Here is a 16,332-nt window from a genome sequence, read left to right as displayed (position 1 = left end):
CTTGTATTGTGAATTTGTACTTCCATGTACTGTTACAAACAAAGTACATCAATCAATCAATCGGTCCTTTTATTTTATTTTTATTTAAATGTATAATTATAATTCTTACAAAGATTTAATTTGAAGTACAATCAAATCAGTAGTAACCTATTCAAGTAAATGTAGGCTACACCAACAAGGCTTGTTCATCATTTACCCCCAGGACAGGTGGGCACCAAAACCATCTGGGCTCATCCAGGTGCCCAGTTATCTCCACCCCTAAGTGCCCACTCGTCCAGGTGCCCACATGTCCCTATAGTGCCCACCGCCCAGATGATTTTGGTGGCCACCTCTCCAGGTGCCCACTCGTCCAGGTGCCCAGTTATCTCCACGCCCAAGTGCCCATTCATCCAGGTGCCCACATGTCCCTGGTGCCCAGATTTCCAAGATTACAACTTTAGATAATATTGTACTTTTTGATAGTGCCATATTTAGCTTATATTGTAAATAGCCTACTTCATTGTTTGTACGGTTCCACGCTGTGAGCTTCTATTTATTCAATGTATTTATTTTAGACATTTTTAACATCATATTACACTAGAGCCAGTAGTGTTCTTGAATGTACATTCTGTACTCTTTCCACAGCACCGGTGAATAGGGGCATTTGATTGGCTTGTGAATTGTAGTGCACTCGATATAAGTCCTGTAGCATCCCGTACGAGTGGAGCTGCTTGTACGCAGTGGTGGAAAGTACATAGTACGTACTCAAGTACTGTCTGTACGTAAGTACTTGAGCACTTTTTACTTTACTTGAGTATTTACAATGTTCAATTTTACTTCTACTCCACTACATCTCAGAGGCAAATATTGTTCTTTTACTCCACAACAATTATTTGAAAACTTGAGTTACTACTTACTTTGTAGATTTCGAATATTATTACAAAAACACTTCAGACCTTTGGCAATTTGAAAATAGCAGATCTACAAGCCCACAACGCGTCACTTTGAGCTTGTAGATCTTTTATTTTCAAAGGATGTTTATACATTTTATAGTACATTTGAAAACGTGTGAATGAATACTTTCTACTTTTGGTACTTTAAGTACATTTTGATGCCAATACTTTTGTAATTTTACTCAAGTCAATTTTGAATTCCGAACTTTTGCTTGTAACAGAGAGTATTTCTACATTGCTGCATTGATACTTTCTCTAAAGTAAAAAAATAACGTGAGTACTTTTTCCACCACCCCTGGCTACCTCCCTCCCTGCATACAACAGACATGAAAACAAGCGCACTTATTATCTTCTGAAGCGCTGGCGCGGGGTTTTCAGAGAGAGATCATGGGCGGTGGGAGTTTGAGACTATTCTGATCAATGTACAGATTATTTACGTTTAAAATACTGTTAAATGGATTGACTTTGGCGGTTAATAGCATTTAACAGGTAATAATTGCCTCATTTGGAGGGCAAAAGGCAGGATGGATGATTTCGGGGTGTACGCGGTTTTGGGGCTAAACAATCCACCTCAGAGGCTTCTATGGTAACGTGTTACTTTGTTGATTTAATTCTTAGTTTGTAAGCATTGTTTTCTCTACATAGCCGGCGACAACTGCGTTGTAAAATAGCGTTGTAGACAGTTGTAATGTAATGTGATCGGTCGTTAGATATGCCTGGATCATGTCAAAAGATAGCTTTGTATATTTGAGCGCTCTAAAACCATCCATATTTAGAGAAAATGCGGGAGTGTACCAATAACACAATTATATGCCTTTGGTTGATTAAAAACACGATCAAATTTAGCTCATGAACAACATGTGGTTGCAATGCAGGCAGCTCTCGGACTATAGCAGCAACAACATTAACTTCAGTGGTTTAACAAGTACTCAATTTTTGTTTACTAAAAAAAAGAAAAGTAAATACTGCAATGTAGAAATACTCTGTGTAAAGTAAGCAAAAGTCTGGAATTCAAAATGTACTTGTGTAAAAGTGCAAAAGTATTGGCGTCAAAATATACTTAAGTGCTTAAAGTAAATTAAAGCACTCACTATGCACAATATCCCATTTCACATGTTTCCAATCCTTTGAAAATAGCAGATCTACAAGCTCACAACGCTGGGAGCGATTGGCTATTTTCAAAGAACCATGACTGAAGTCTTTAATGTATGTTAGTTTTACAAACTTAAGTGACTAGTAACTAAAGTTGGAGTAAAAGTACAATATTTGGAGTAAAAGTACAATATTTGCCTCTGAGATGTAGTGGAGTAGAAGTAAAGGTACTGAAAATTGGAAATACTCCAGCAGAGGAAAAGTACCTCAACATTGACTTAAGTACAGTACTTGAGTTAATGTACTTAGTTACTTAACTTTACAACTCTGACATTAACTTATTCTTGTCCATAATTCAGTGCCTATGGGTCGAATAGGACTTCCTTGGCAGTTCCACCAAACGCTCGCCAGGTGGTGCTGTTTACCAACGGACCGTGGGGAGAGAGGATCTGCGTGAACGCTGAGCTCAATGATGCTGACAGGATCCCCATCACTATCGGCAAACTGACACCTTATAATAAGTATGTGTTTTCAATAGACTGGACTAGAGAACCGTAAGATAGTATTCATATACTAAATATTGACAAATTTATAATCTTTCTCTCAATTAGTCTTGTGCATTGATTGCTTGGCTTTGAAGTTTGCCAGGACCAGCTGAAAATATGAATAGAGAAGGCCTCCGAACATTTTTTAAATATCAAAAGGTATTCTGTATTAGGGCATCCGCTGGATAGGGTAAAAACTGGCGCTCCATTCCTCCACCGTCGATCCGGCTTGGCCCGGGCACTCCAACGAACACAATTGGCCGTGTTTGTGGGTGGAAAGCTGTCGGGGAAGAGTGAACTTATGTCTATGTCGCTAGTCGCTGCACTAGCCCATTTAGACCTGGAACACCATACGTAACTATACCTTTCAATGCAGGAACCCCTTTTGATGTAGTTGTTGTTTATTTGAATAAAAATGTTAGTTTTTCAGAAAACTTAGGTCAGGATTTAGAAGGCGTTTTTAGAATCGGCCTCCGGTCTAAATGGACTAGTGAGTGACTCAAAAGCTAACATTGTACATTTGATTGCTCTAAAACTATCCATAATATTTGAAAAATGCGGAAATTAAACGTTTAAAAAAAAATAGATATTCTGAATTATCTGTAGTCTAGTCCAGTAATTCTGAACAGCTAATCATAGGTTTGATAATGTAACATCGTGTAGCCTCTAACCTGCATATTACCCTTTTTAACTGTGTGCGAAATGTTGTCCTGTCCAGATGTCTGTCCTGGGAGCAGTGGGAAGAAGAGACGTGGACAGACGGTGTCACACTGAACATCTCCCTCTTGGGAGGAGATCTGGTGAGTTTCAAACCAACCCAAACTATGGGAATTACCTAGAAAGCTATGAAAGCTTCTTCTGCTCATTTGATAACGGGTTGTATCCTAATGTATCAACTATAGGCAAACTCAACTTCAACTGTATTGTCATATCATAAGTTTACGGGTGTAAAGAGTGAGTTAATTTCTTTTAAAACTAGTTTCCAACATTTTCCGTTTTGAGAAAAGAGTCATAAGGGTAAAGAATGGAGAGAGAAACGAGGGAAACAAAAAGAAGCAGCAGCAGATATAAATAGACGTGAGGTGACTCTGTTATTCCAGACACTGCTCTTGATGCAGGATGTGGTTTTTCAGGTGAAAATGGATGATTCAGACACAGGGTTCACTCTCATCATGAAGGAATTCACTCCACAGGTAATGTGTCTGGGATGCTCCCACACTGCTTATGAAATTGCACGCTTTCCCCCAGTGCTTTTTATAGCCAGGAATTGTCAGCCGCCTTGGCTGAAACATTCCTGCAAAATTATTACCTTGTCGTCAATTTGTCAACTGAGTTTCAAAGCTGTATGGCTTCTCCTGGCGAAAAAAGTGTCACTACAGAAGTAGAGCGTCGACCTGTAAAGCCCTATTTTTGAAAAAAGATAATCTGCTATAATGACATGCCAAAATAGGGTTACCGGTAATATGTTGAAAGTGGTTAATGAAGGGAGACTGGGGGAAACACTGTAATTGGATGCTGAGCCTATAGCAGGTTAAAATGTTCCATTTTATCAAAGGATTTGCCAAATCCTCAAATCCAACGCCAAGACCCATGTTTCGGGTAAAATGAAAGCCACCCATGGGCTCTATTACAATCCCCAATCTAATGACCTGAAACTAATTTGATAAATGGCTACCAAGTAAAATTTCAATTGGATTAGTATGGACCCGCAGCTGAAGGGAATAGCGTTAACCGTGGCTCTGTTTCATTTAGGTGTTTCTGTGTGCCAGCACGAATGTTAATTGTACATGATCTTTCCATGCTGGCACACAGTAACGCCTAAATGAAACACGCCCTTAATGTATGTTATTGCCTTCTTTTGGTGTGTGAAAACGAGCACTGTCAGACTTCTGAACCTTTCTGTGTGTAGTGGGGACCTCATGTATTGTCTTGGTGTCGTGTGATATGTTGTTTTGTGCTATGTGGTTATGTGTTGTTTTTTGTTGTTGTTTTTGAACAGACTGTGAAGACATATATTCCTTTGGGGACAATAAAGGTTGTTATTATTATTATTATTAATTCCCTCTGCCCTCTGTGCTGTTGCAGTCCACCACTGCACCCAACGCAGTGCCAGGGGTGAAAGGTAAAAAGAAGAGGGTACGGACAGAGGACGAGGAGGAGGGAGTGCTATCGCAGATGGGGGAGGAAGAGAACATTTGCCCCAACGGTTCCCCAGAGAAGGTGACGCCTCAGAGAAAGGTCAGGGGTCACGCCAAAGGAGGCCACAAGCTTCTTGCCAATGGAGGGGACAACGCAAAGACAAAGGGAACAGGTGATATGGTGTGATTACACTATCTGGTTTTGATATTTTAATCCTACCCTCGTTATCAGAAATGTTAACCACATTAACCTTTTTTTATTAAAAAACAATCGCACAAATAGATCTACAACCTCACAATATATGTCGCAATGTGAAGTGTTGTGAGCTTGTAGATCTTCTAATTTTGTCATTTTTCGTACAACTAAGTATGTAGGGCAAGTAGTTAAGGTACATCTGGAAAAAGGGTGCTGGATGGGAATCAAGGAGAACGGTATAGGATGAGAGTGAGGCAGAACACACTAGCTAGCTAAGTTGTTAGTGTTATCAGCCATTTTGTCACAGCATCAGCCCAGGTTTAAGCTTTTCCCTTTATCAAAATGACATTAGTAATGGAAACTAAATTGGCTGAAATTCAATGATTTCCATATGTCACTGTGACGGGATGACCTGGCAGAATGTCAGAGGTTTGATTCCCAGTCCTGGCAACGTGTCAAGGTGTCCCTGAGCAAGACACTTAACCCCTAACAGCTCCCCCCCCTGCGCTCAAGTCTGACCACTTGGGCACCAATCAGCTGGGGAAAACTGAATTTCCCCTGCAGGATCAAATAGGTCTTATTATTATTATTATTATTATTATTATCATTGTTTATTATTATTTAATTAATATGAATTTCCAAAAGAGAAACTTTTGTGAACGTGGTGTTGTTTACTCCTGTGGGTTGGTGTGAGGTGTACAGTCTTGAACTGCTGCTAAACTAAACATGGCTTAAAAGAGATCCCTTCTTGTATCTCAATGGGATTTCACCTGTATAAATAAAGGTCTAATAAATAAAAAACACGTTGGTTTGTATTTCTTTGTGCCGTGTCAAATCTCAACTTGTAACATTCCACAGCAAACAGAGTTGAAGATGTGCAGGGGAATGTGGGGAAAAGACCTCTTCAGAATGCAAACAGGAAAGGCGGCTCAACCAAGATGATCACACAGACGGGTGAGTGTCTGTGCACTCATGCACCAATATGAGTTTGCATGTAAGGACTTTAATCTCCATTTGAGGGTGCCTGTCTTGTGAAATGTTTGTGTGTGTATGCATGTCTGCCTGCGCTCTCAATACATTAGAGTGTGAAATACAGTACATTCTGTCAGCTTAGCCTTATTTGTAGGATGTGTGCTGCCATTGTGATTACTTGTGTGTGTGTGTGTGTGTGTGTGTGGGGGGGGGGGGGGGGGGAGAGAGAGTAAGGGATGAGAATCCACAAGAAGTGTTTTTGTTTTACCTAACTTATCCCTGGCTGTCTGTCTTTCTTTAACTGCAATGACTGAAGTCTGTCTTATATTACCTCCCCTGCAGCCCCATTGGTCAACCCGTCAGCTCGTTGGGGTCAGACGCTGTGTCCTATTGATGATCAGACTGCAATTCTGATTGGAGGACAGGGAGTCAGGATGCAGTTCTGCAAGGACCCCATGTGGAAGCTGTGCACAGGTCAGCTTCAATACGCGCTGCCCTCCAAAGCTTGGAGAGAAAGGGATGCATCTCTGTTTGTATACATTGTATATACTGTATACTTTGTATACAAACAGAACATACACATGTTCCCCCAGAAGGCCAGAATGCGGATGCTGGGGTTCAAGTGATTAATCCAACACGCTCAATGTCACTGCAGTTATGTTCTGTCAAAGTCACACCTTTTTATTGCATTTTAATTAATTTAAAAGTGCAGATCAATTTGAAAAGTTTAGCCATAAAATACACCCTCCCAGGAGAAAAGATTGATTATGAAAGAAATTCAAACATCCATTTACTGCACAGTGACGTTTACCAAACATCGACTCAGTTACGCAGGTACAGCAAGTTCAGTATTAGTGATTAACAGGAAAGGTTTATGAGTGACATTTCGCTGTTGCTGTGGTAGACGATGGCATGTACTGATGCTGTTATGGCACTGCATTTCAGTAAATAAAAATCAAAGGAGGATCAAGTGGTTTTATGTTATCTTCTATTAACCACATGAACCCTAATGACCCTATTTTGGGCCTGTCATAACAGGTCAACAATCCCAGAAAATGGGTGAGCAGTCGGTGAAAGTATCAGATCTGCAAGCTCACAATGTGTCACATTGCGACATTGAAGAGATTTGGTGTAGTGCAAAAAAAAGGGCCAAGTGCAGACTCCTGGGGGCCCCAGTCAACAAATATAGGGTTTAACCCATTAAAACCTGAGGCGATTCTTTAAAAAATCTAAATCTCAACAGTTTTTTGAAAAAAATCTGGAAAATATTTTTTCAATATTTTTCAAAAATAGCAGATCTACAAGCTCGTAGCGCGGCACTCGGTGCCGCGCTATGAGCTTGTATATCTGCTATTTTTGAATAGCCCAAAGAAATCTTAAAATGAGACGCAGATGCGTCCCCGGTCTTAATGGGTTAAGTGGTTAAACGGTTTAGCTACACCTGCATGTCCTCAGGTTCGATTTAATCTCTTTCTCTCTCTCTGCACTCACTATTTCTCTGTTCTCTCTCCATGTACTCTCTCTCTCCCTGATCCACCCTCTCTTCCCTTCATCACTATTATGCGGCATTCTGAAAGTCAAGATATATTGAGAATTTCCTTAAACCTTTATAATGACAAAAGGTGAGGGACTCGTTTCTCATGTGCCCTATTGTTGTGTGACATGCTGTGGTCTTGTGTCCATCCATCCAACAGAGGACATGTCCTGGTTTGCGGCTGAGACCTTGGCAGAGGGTCCTACCCCCGAGGCCAGGATTGGCCACACGGTGACCTACGACCCCGATTCTAGAAGGATCTTTGTGTTTGGGGGGTCTAAGAACAAGAAGTGGTTCAATGATGTTCACATCCTGGATACACAGAGCTGGAAATGGTCACTGGTGGAGGTGTGTGTGTTACCTAACATTTGCATGGAGCAATGTCAATTAACACTCAAGTAAAAAAGAAGAAAACCTGCCATCCCTATTTTGGGTATGTTAAATAGCTGATCTACAAGCTCGCAGCGTGTCACATTGTGAGCTTGTAGATTGGCTTTTGTCGCTGTTCATTGAATATAGGGCTCAAGTGGTGCTATTTTCATGTTCTGTCTTCCAGGCCCAGGGTGAAGTCCCACCCCTAGCCTACCACAGCTGTAGCCTGTTCCGGGGCGAACTGTTCATTCTGGGAGGGGTGTTCCCTCGCCCCAATCCTCAGCCTGACGGCTGCAGCCAGTCCCTGTACATCTTCGACCCCCACCTCTCCATTTGGTATCAACCCATCGTCACAGGTGACGCACCACCCCCCCGCTCAGGGTAAGACGGTTTGATCCAAATATCAGCTGTGTAGTTGTTCTGGGTTTCAAAGCACGTGGCTCTGCCATAGCCTTAAGATCAGAGATACCGAGATGTGTGGGGAAATCTAAATAAAATGGGGCTAGAACAGCGTTGAGAACGGCTGCTAACGAACCTACACCCACTGCTTTGAAAGCAAATCATAATACCGTCTCAATACAAATGACCACCCTAATGTCTTTCCATTGGTTCTGCAATGCGGTTATCCTTCTATAAATTCATGAGCTTTCACTAGACTGTACATCTTGGTCTAATTGTGTTTTTGGATGTGTCTGTCCTCTAGACATTCAGCCTGTGTGATGCAGGAGAGGAAGATCTATGTGTTTGGGGGCTGGGACACTCCTGTGTGCTACAATGACATGTACATGTTGGACCTGGGTAAGACAGACAGACAGACACACACACACACACAAGGTTTCTAAATTATTTTTAGACACATTATTTTTCAATTATCCTGTCCCTTTTATGGCACCTAAACTAGAAATGCAGATTGTACAGGTGCCACGCTCTATGTATAAACATAGGGCTAGACTCTGACATTCCGCTGTGACATGGAACGTTGACCAATTTCGGGATGGAGCCAAAAATAAATAGTATAGGACAGGTCCAGACCCTATCCCAACCTCAACTTGACTTGGTTACCCAATCATAATTTTTATTGTTAAAAGGTTATCTGGTATTACCGTATATTGCAAGCTCATTTGACAATGAGCCTCCACCAAATTTACAGAACGTGGATGATGAGAAACGGTCTTCAGCCCTAATAGTCCATGAGCCAGAGCCCCAAAATTGAGCAATGATTATCGAAAGAGTGGGCAAAACCAAACCTATATTAAATTGTTCATAGGGTCAATACGAGTAAATAAATATATGATAACCTTTCCACAGGAGCAGCTTTTTCATGGTTATCACACATTTTGTTATTTTCCCCATACATACATGACAGGTGAAAAAATTACAACATTTTAAAAAGAGTTATCATAATGAAACTTCCTGAGTTGATTACTTACATGAAGACAATGATTTATTGTATTACAAGTTTTCTGAAATTGTATATTTAAATATGCAAATTAGGCATTAGGAAAATATGCCCACATTTGCATTACTTTCCAGAATCAACATTGGAACATTGGACAAAGCCAGAGTCAACATACTTATTTCATTTTGTTAAGATGTTGGAGTCAAAGGTTTTTAACAAGGGAATATTCAATATCTGGCTCAATTTTGATGCTCTGGCTCATGGACTAAATGCCTAATTTGCATATTTAAATATACAATTTCAGAAAACTTGTAATACGATAAATCATTGTCTTCATGTAAGTAATCAACTCAGGAAGTTTCATTGTGATAACTATTTTTTAAATTTTGTCATTTTTTCACCTGTCATGTACGTATGGGGAAAATAACAAAATGTGTGATAACCATGAAAAAGCTGCTCCTGTGGAGAGGTTATCATATATTTATTTACTCATATTGACCCTATGAACAATTTAATATAGGTATGGTTTTGCCCACTCTTTCGATAATGAAATCTTGTCTGGCTCATGGACTATAAGGGGAAGTAGAATTTGCAGTTGTGGAGATACATGGAAAACCAATGTCTCTCCTTTGTCAGAAAACCATTAAAGTGAACAAAGCTGCAAGGCCATCATGAACAGCTTCATCTAGAGGTCAGAGTCTCTATCCACTTGTCGGTCAACTCACAAAAAACTAAATACAGCCTTTGATGGGTGGCTTTCAAACCTAGTTGTAAAAAGTGGTAGGTACATTAAAGTTAAACAGCAGTAATAAATATGGTGGATATATCTGTAAGGATGATGTTAATAAATAAATTATGGATTTATATGTGATCCTCTGGGCTTCTGAAATTATGAGTATGAACACATATAAATAGCACACAGTCGATGTTTGTCTGTAGAGTGACGTTATGTGCAGAGTACATTCACTTGCACAATGCAACAATCTAATTTAGCCTCTTCGATCCTCAGGTCTGATGGAATTCTCTGTTGTGAGGACAACAGGAAAATCCCCGTCGCCACGCAGGTACACACACACACACACACACACACACACACACACACACACAATTTACTATTATGCATTTAGCAGATGCTCTTATCCAGAGTGAATGGACTAAACTTACATACTTACATACAGTAAGTAGACTCCAAAGAAAATAGTTCAGTGCTAAAGTGACTAAGATACAACAAGGTAAAACACACACACACACACACACACACACACACACACACACACACACACACACACACACACACACACACACACACACACACACACACACACACACACACACACACACACACACACACTTCACAAGGCTAGGACCATAACTTGATATTATTTTAGTTTATTGAGGTAGTGGCTCAAACTGGTCAGTAGTGCAGAATAGGCTGAAAGACTGATCAGTATGTTGGTCCAGGATTTGGGGGTGGTTGGTTGGAATGTAATGGGGGGTGACTCTGAATTCTTTGACTTGGGATTGGGAGTCCTGGTGGTCTCTCCACATAGTCTTGATTCCACTGATCTACAAGCTCACAACACGTTGTGATGTGATGCCTTGTGAGCTTGTAGATCAGCAATTTTTGCTATATATATAAGTTAACCTTTGTTCTTGTGTTGCAGCTGGCATGGCAGTGCTGTGCTCTCAGACACCAAGTTCCTGATCCATGGTGGTTACAACGGCCACAACGCTCTCAATGACACGTTTATCTTCGACACAGGTGAGAGGAATGGACATGTTCACCCAGAATAGGGGTGCTATGGTTTTTGTGGTTAAAGTAGTTGTCTTACCTGATTAAATAAAAAATGGCATAAATCAGTTCCCCAGACCTTAGGGAACGCTTAACGTGTGAGAGGTTATTGGCTGAACTTAATCATGTCAAAGGAATAGAAGCAGAACCACACACTATAGCTCCCTTTTGAGCCTGAAGAAGAGCAACATCGAAACATCACTCCATGCTGCTTAACTAATAAAGTTACTCAAAGGGAGATCTCGGTTCACTTTGGGGCCAGTACCTGCCTTTCAAGAGGTTTTTTGGAAGTGCGCAACTTATTTTTGATCCTGTATGAACTTAAGTCACGCGAGTGACATTTGTAATTAGCTGTGAATGATCATAACATTTTTGTTTGTTGATATTGTCATTTCATTCAGACGGCAATAGCTGGACAGAGTTGAGTCACCCACAGCTCTCCCTGCCCCGGGCTGGTCATTCCATCACCACCATGGACACCACCCGCCGCCACTGTCACAATTGCTATGGGGAGGAGCAGGTAGGCGAGGAGGGCAAAGAAGGATGTGTCACCAGAACCCTGATCATGTTCGGAGGAGGAGACAACGAAGGCCAATTCTACTCCGACCTGACCACCATCGCTGTGGAGGAATTGGTTGACGGGATTTAGTCAGTAGTCTTTTGTACTTGTTTTTGTATTTTTTTTTTAATACATGACGCATTAAAAATTCAAATGTAAAGTTAATCTATTATATATTTTAAAAGGTTATGTTATTCAAGTGTTTTTAAGTTGTGTATATATTTTGGGAACTTCTTAGAATTGCATTTTACTAAATAATGATATCAGCCTTGTATTGGTTTTAGTGAAAATGGAAAATGTTACTTTTTAATTGGATCATGGAAAATTACAGAACCCCAACCTGTAATAAGAAAATAGTCAGTTTACATGGGAAATGGTGCATTATAGTGCCTTTATCCAAAGCGCTTTACAATGTGCATTACATTCACCCATTCACGCACACATGCTATATAAATAAACTTTGATTGATTGATTCACACACGGACAGCACAGGAAACCATGCAAGGCAGTAACCTGCTCATTGGAAGCAGTTAGGGTTTGTTTTGCATGTGGTTTTATTAAAATATTTCAACATTAACAGGTAATAATCACTTCCTTGAATTTGTGTTGAATCTGTTGATATAGTAATAACACCAAGTTATGTTTTGCTTTACATTGCAGAAATTAGCTTGTCCTTTATTCATTAAATGTTTATACTTCTACAGTCTCTTTTGAAAAAATATACATTCCCTAAATGAAACCAGTGATATTTAAACAGGTAGTGGCAGTAATGTCAGCATCTTGTCTAGCCATACCGCTGGCCATTTCGTCCAGTCTTTAAATTTTGTTATTTAACCACTTGAACCCCAGCATCCATATTCTGGGGGGAACTTTAGCCAAAAATAGCAGATCGGCTATTTTTGCAAAAGCGGTCACAAGTACAGTTTCAACTCTGGTTGGTTTTATAGAGGGTTTAAGTGGTTAAACCGGTAGTCCAGTCATTTATTTTACGAAGATGTCGGAAAAACAATAATAGTGAAGTTATACTTTATGGATCCTTGTGGATAAAATAATAATATAACTAGAAAAAGTGCTCCTCGGAGCACAGGTCTCCGCCAGGTCAGATAAGTTAGTGTGGGCCAGCAATGTTCGGAATTCGCCAATCAGGCTGTAATGTAAAAAATGGTACGTATCGGACGGATCCGTCTTGATCACTTGGCTAAAGAGATAATATGTACCGATTTGCGTGATGTTTGGACAACATTTGTAGGAGTAATATAAAAAATATTGTTTTGCAAAAATCGGCCTCCTGGTGGCGCTATAATAAGGCAATGTTGAAAGGCTGGCATTTGTTCCTCAACGTAGGGCGAATGTGTGCGCAAATGTTCACAGTAATCGGACGCTGCGTTCATGATTCGCGGCATTTGGTTAAAAACCGGCCAATCCAGCAAACTTTAGATCCAATCAGGGTGGAATATGAAAAATCTGATCCGTCTTGATCACATGACTATAGAGATGATGTGCACCGATTTGTGTGAAATGTAGATAAAATCTGAAGGAGTAATATCCAAAAATGTGTTTTACATAAGTCGGCCTCCTGGTGGTGCTATAAAAGGCAGATGTGAAAAGGTTTTTCCTTGGCCTCTAAGGGCGCGCTCCCACCAAGAGTTGGCTGGCCGCTGTTTGCAGAATCTGCCAATGCATTGTCAATGCAAATGCGTTGATTCACGCAAGAGCAGATTTTTCCGCTAGTCGCGCAGACCTTGCGTTTATCTGCTCTCCGCGACTAAGCATAAAACTGCTGGAGGCAGGCGCTGATTTTCTCCCTCTGTCCAATCGGGTGAGTCGAAGGCGGACCGTATCAAGACTCAGGAAGCAACATGGTGCTCAAGGCAGCAGGCACAGGCGGTGCGGGCTACGGGGAGGCTCCTGAAAGTGAGTGACAGGCGCGACACTCCCGTTTTTTAGAATCCGCTGTCTGCAAAAAACTGTGGCCGCGCACAACCTGCGTTTAACAGCGGCCAGCCAACTCTTGGTGGGAGCGCGCCCTAAGAGTGTGCATACAAAGTTGTACACAGAGAATCAGCCTGTTATAGCGCTACCATGAGGCAGATTTTTTTTTTTAAAGTGGCATTTCTTCCTCGGTCTAGTGAGACTGCGTGCAAAATTTCCCGGAAATTGCATGCTGTGTTCATGATCTGAGGCATTTTGTTCAAAACGGAGCACTCCTGCAAACTTTGGAAGCCATTCTTAGGCAATCAGGATGGAATATGAAAACCCTAAGACCTGTTCCATTTAATGACTAAAGAGATTACTGATTTGCGTGATGTTTGAATAAAATCTGTAGGAGCACTGTCCAAAAATGTGTTTAGCAAAATGCGGCCTCCTGGTGGCGCTATAACAGGCCCATGTGAAAGATTTGGGGCAGAGGTTATGAATTGGCATCCAGGGAGTGTGTGTGCACAGTTTCGCTATGATCAAGCCAACAGTGCCGGAGATTAGCTGTCCACAGACGGAGGGGGCGACGGACGGACGGACAGAGTTCAAAACATAGTCTCGGCCATGCCTTTCGGCCGGGCAGAGACAATAATATAGTCCACACTCCTTTGTGGCAAGTGTCACTGTATATTTGCATACACAGTGAAATAAGGTATCTGCATTTAACCCATCCAAGTAACAGGAGCAGTGTGTGCTATGGGGGCAGAGTCTCAGGGAGCAGTTGTTAGGGAAGTGGTTAAAGGGCAAGAATACTTTGGTAAAGTTTGGGATTTACCTTGCAAGAAAGGTGTGTGCAAGAAATTCAAAATAATTGCTCCATGGACTAGAAATTCATAATTCAAAATATGCTCCTCATGCCACTGTTGAATAGTGTGATTAACTGTTGCAGCCATGTACATGTGTTTATGATACGTTATTAGTTTTCATACTTCCAACATGTTGCACCTGATGAGTCGGGCAACTAAGAAAGGGTCATTAACGAATCCTTTTAAAATCAACATGTTCATCCCTCAATAGAGCTATACCATTGTATTGGCACAACATCCTTTAATTGGTTCTCCCTTAACACACATTTACATTTACACAAGGAAATTGGTACACAGTAATACCTAGACTAGAGTGTTCATTTAGCCAACTTTCTAATTCAATTTAACTCCCTAGTTAAATGAATTATTTAATTGTGCTGGACAAAAACCAACCAAGACCTTATACAGAATTGATCCTTAGGCTCTGCAAGAGGATTTTAGGCTTAAGCAAATCAGATGTTTATTTGTATTCACTCAGCCAGCCATGCACTGATATTGCCTCAGATTAATTTAGAGCGAGGCAAATACAAAGCTGGAAAGAAAATCTGACCACATTATCAAAAGTGTGAGGAGATTTGTTGGTTACAAACTTCTAAAGGTGACTGCACAGCCAGAATGTTCAAAACAAGTAACACATCTAATGAGCATAGCTGTGAATTTGATCAGTTGCATCAGATGAAAGAGTATGGGATGCTGTTTGATGACAACTTGCATTTCGTAATGAGGAAGATGATTTTGTTTCTGTGGTGAGCAGCATTTGCATGTTGTGTCAATATTGCTCGTTTGTGTCACTTACTCACTTCCCCTGCAGTGCACAGCAGACAACAACTGCCACTGTTATGGGTTTGGAGTGAATATGATTGGGCAAAACGATGCCTCAACCCCGCCTTGCCAGACAAGTCTGCAAAAGGATTATCTAGGTTGCCTGGCTGACATTTAGAACTTATGCTCTGCAATGTGCTTAATTATCCTACAGATGGCGACACTGGAGCACATTTTTTCCCTTAAATGCCAACAGACTGCAAGCTTTTTTTCCTTCTTTTTTTTTTGAGTAGCCCATTTAAAATCTATTAGAGCTCAGAGGATGTGATATTAGATGAAGAGTTAAGTGAAGAAGGTGTTAACAAGCGTGATGCATTTCATATTTTGAACCAACGGAGAGACAGAATACAGAAAAGACGTGAGGGATAAGCAAGTTGATAAATGCTAATGGAATTAATTTGGTCTAGGGGAGGTAATGAGGCAGTTACACTCAGTCAATATTGACTGCCATGGTAGGCAAAGTGACTTTCCCTTGATTCATCTGGAAGTCATGTTCTCTCATTCTTCACAAAGGGGAATTCCTATTATCCTGAAACCCTTCATTATATCCTGACGCTATTTCCCCGTAAGTGTCATAGCATTGGTTGATGTATTATTCTTAAAATCTTCTGAGGTGTCATATCTCACAGAAGTTTGGGCAATGCCATTTTTAAAATAACCCATGTTAACTTTTTTAAAGAATCATATCAAGGAAGGACCGGATATTTTTAAAACCTCATTCTTGTATGGCTGGTCACTGACATCAACCTCAGCATGCCTCTGTGTCAGCAGTTGAAAGTTTTTTGGATTGACCTGCTTTAAACACAGAATACGTTTAAATGTCAAAATTCTACCTAAATGTCTTAGGTAGAATTTTGATTCATCCTGTGCATACGTGTTTTGAGTGAGTGAGTGAGTGAGTGAGTGAGTGAGTGAGTGAGTGAGTGAGTGAGTGAGTGAGTGAGAGTGTGTGTGTGTGTGTGTGTGTGTGTGTGTGTGTGTGTGTGTGTGTGTGTGTGTGTGTGTGTGTGTGTGTGTGTGTGTGTGTGTGTGTGTGTGTGTGTGTGTGTGTGTGTGTGTGTGTGTGTACAAAGAAGTTTGCTTCACACTACTCTGTATGTACCAAAACCTTGGTAAGATGATACAGGATCAGATGAGGATTCCATCTTCTGGTACAGTTTCTTGTTCTTCTTTCTGCTAATTCCCATTGGGGTCCC

General features: G+C 40.8%; 1 protein-coding gene across 2 annotated transcripts; it reads left to right on the top strand.

Annotated features, from left to right (window-relative positions):
- The first annotated feature begins 1,304 nt into the window (after positions 1-1,304).
- krcp (kelch repeat-containing protein) lies at positions 1,305-12,232 on the top strand. Of its 2 annotated transcripts, XM_080451565.1 has the most exons (13): positions 1,305-1,518; positions 2,384-2,545; positions 3,288-3,369; positions 3,703-3,762; positions 4,655-4,880; positions 5,762-5,857; positions 6,218-6,349; positions 7,570-7,757; positions 7,966-8,162; positions 8,485-8,579; positions 10,190-10,244; positions 10,845-10,942; positions 11,374-12,232. In XM_080451565.1, the coding sequence occupies exons 1-13, from the start codon at positions 1,457-1,459 to the stop codon at positions 11,619-11,621; spliced, it is 1,701 nt and encodes a 566-aa protein (XP_080307691.1). In that variant the 5' UTR covers positions 1,305-1,456; the 3' UTR covers positions 11,622-12,232. The 2 variants fall into 2 exon arrangements, with proteins under 2 accessions (XP_080307691.1, XP_080307692.1); XM_080451566.1 differs by lacking the exon at positions 3,703-3,762.
- The last annotated feature ends 4,100 nt before the right edge of the window (positions 12,233-16,332 follow it).

This window comes from Gymnoscopelus braueri (assembly GCF_963280865.1).
Source record: "Gymnoscopelus braueri genome assembly, chromosome: 15".
Classification (NCBI taxonomy): Eukaryota; Metazoa; Chordata; class Actinopteri; order Myctophiformes; family Myctophidae; genus Gymnoscopelus; species Gymnoscopelus braueri.
The sequence above is the reverse complement of the archived record's forward strand: the minus strand, read 5'-3'. Positions and strand labels throughout refer to the sequence as shown.

Excerpts from the sequence above, each read along its gene's own strand:
- krcp (XM_080451565.1), top strand. The coding sequence starts at position 1,457 with ATGGATGATTTCGGGGTGTACGCGGTTTTGGGGCTAAACAATCCACCT. Across the intron at positions 7,758-7,965 it reads GGAAATGGTCACTGGTGGAG|GCCCAGGGTGAAGTCCCACC; the intron begins GTGTGTGTGTTA and ends TCTGTCTTCCAG. Across the intron at positions 10,245-10,844 it reads AAATCCCCGTCGCCACGCAG|CTGGCATGGCAGTGCTGTGC; the intron begins GTACACACACAC and ends CTTGTGTTGCAG.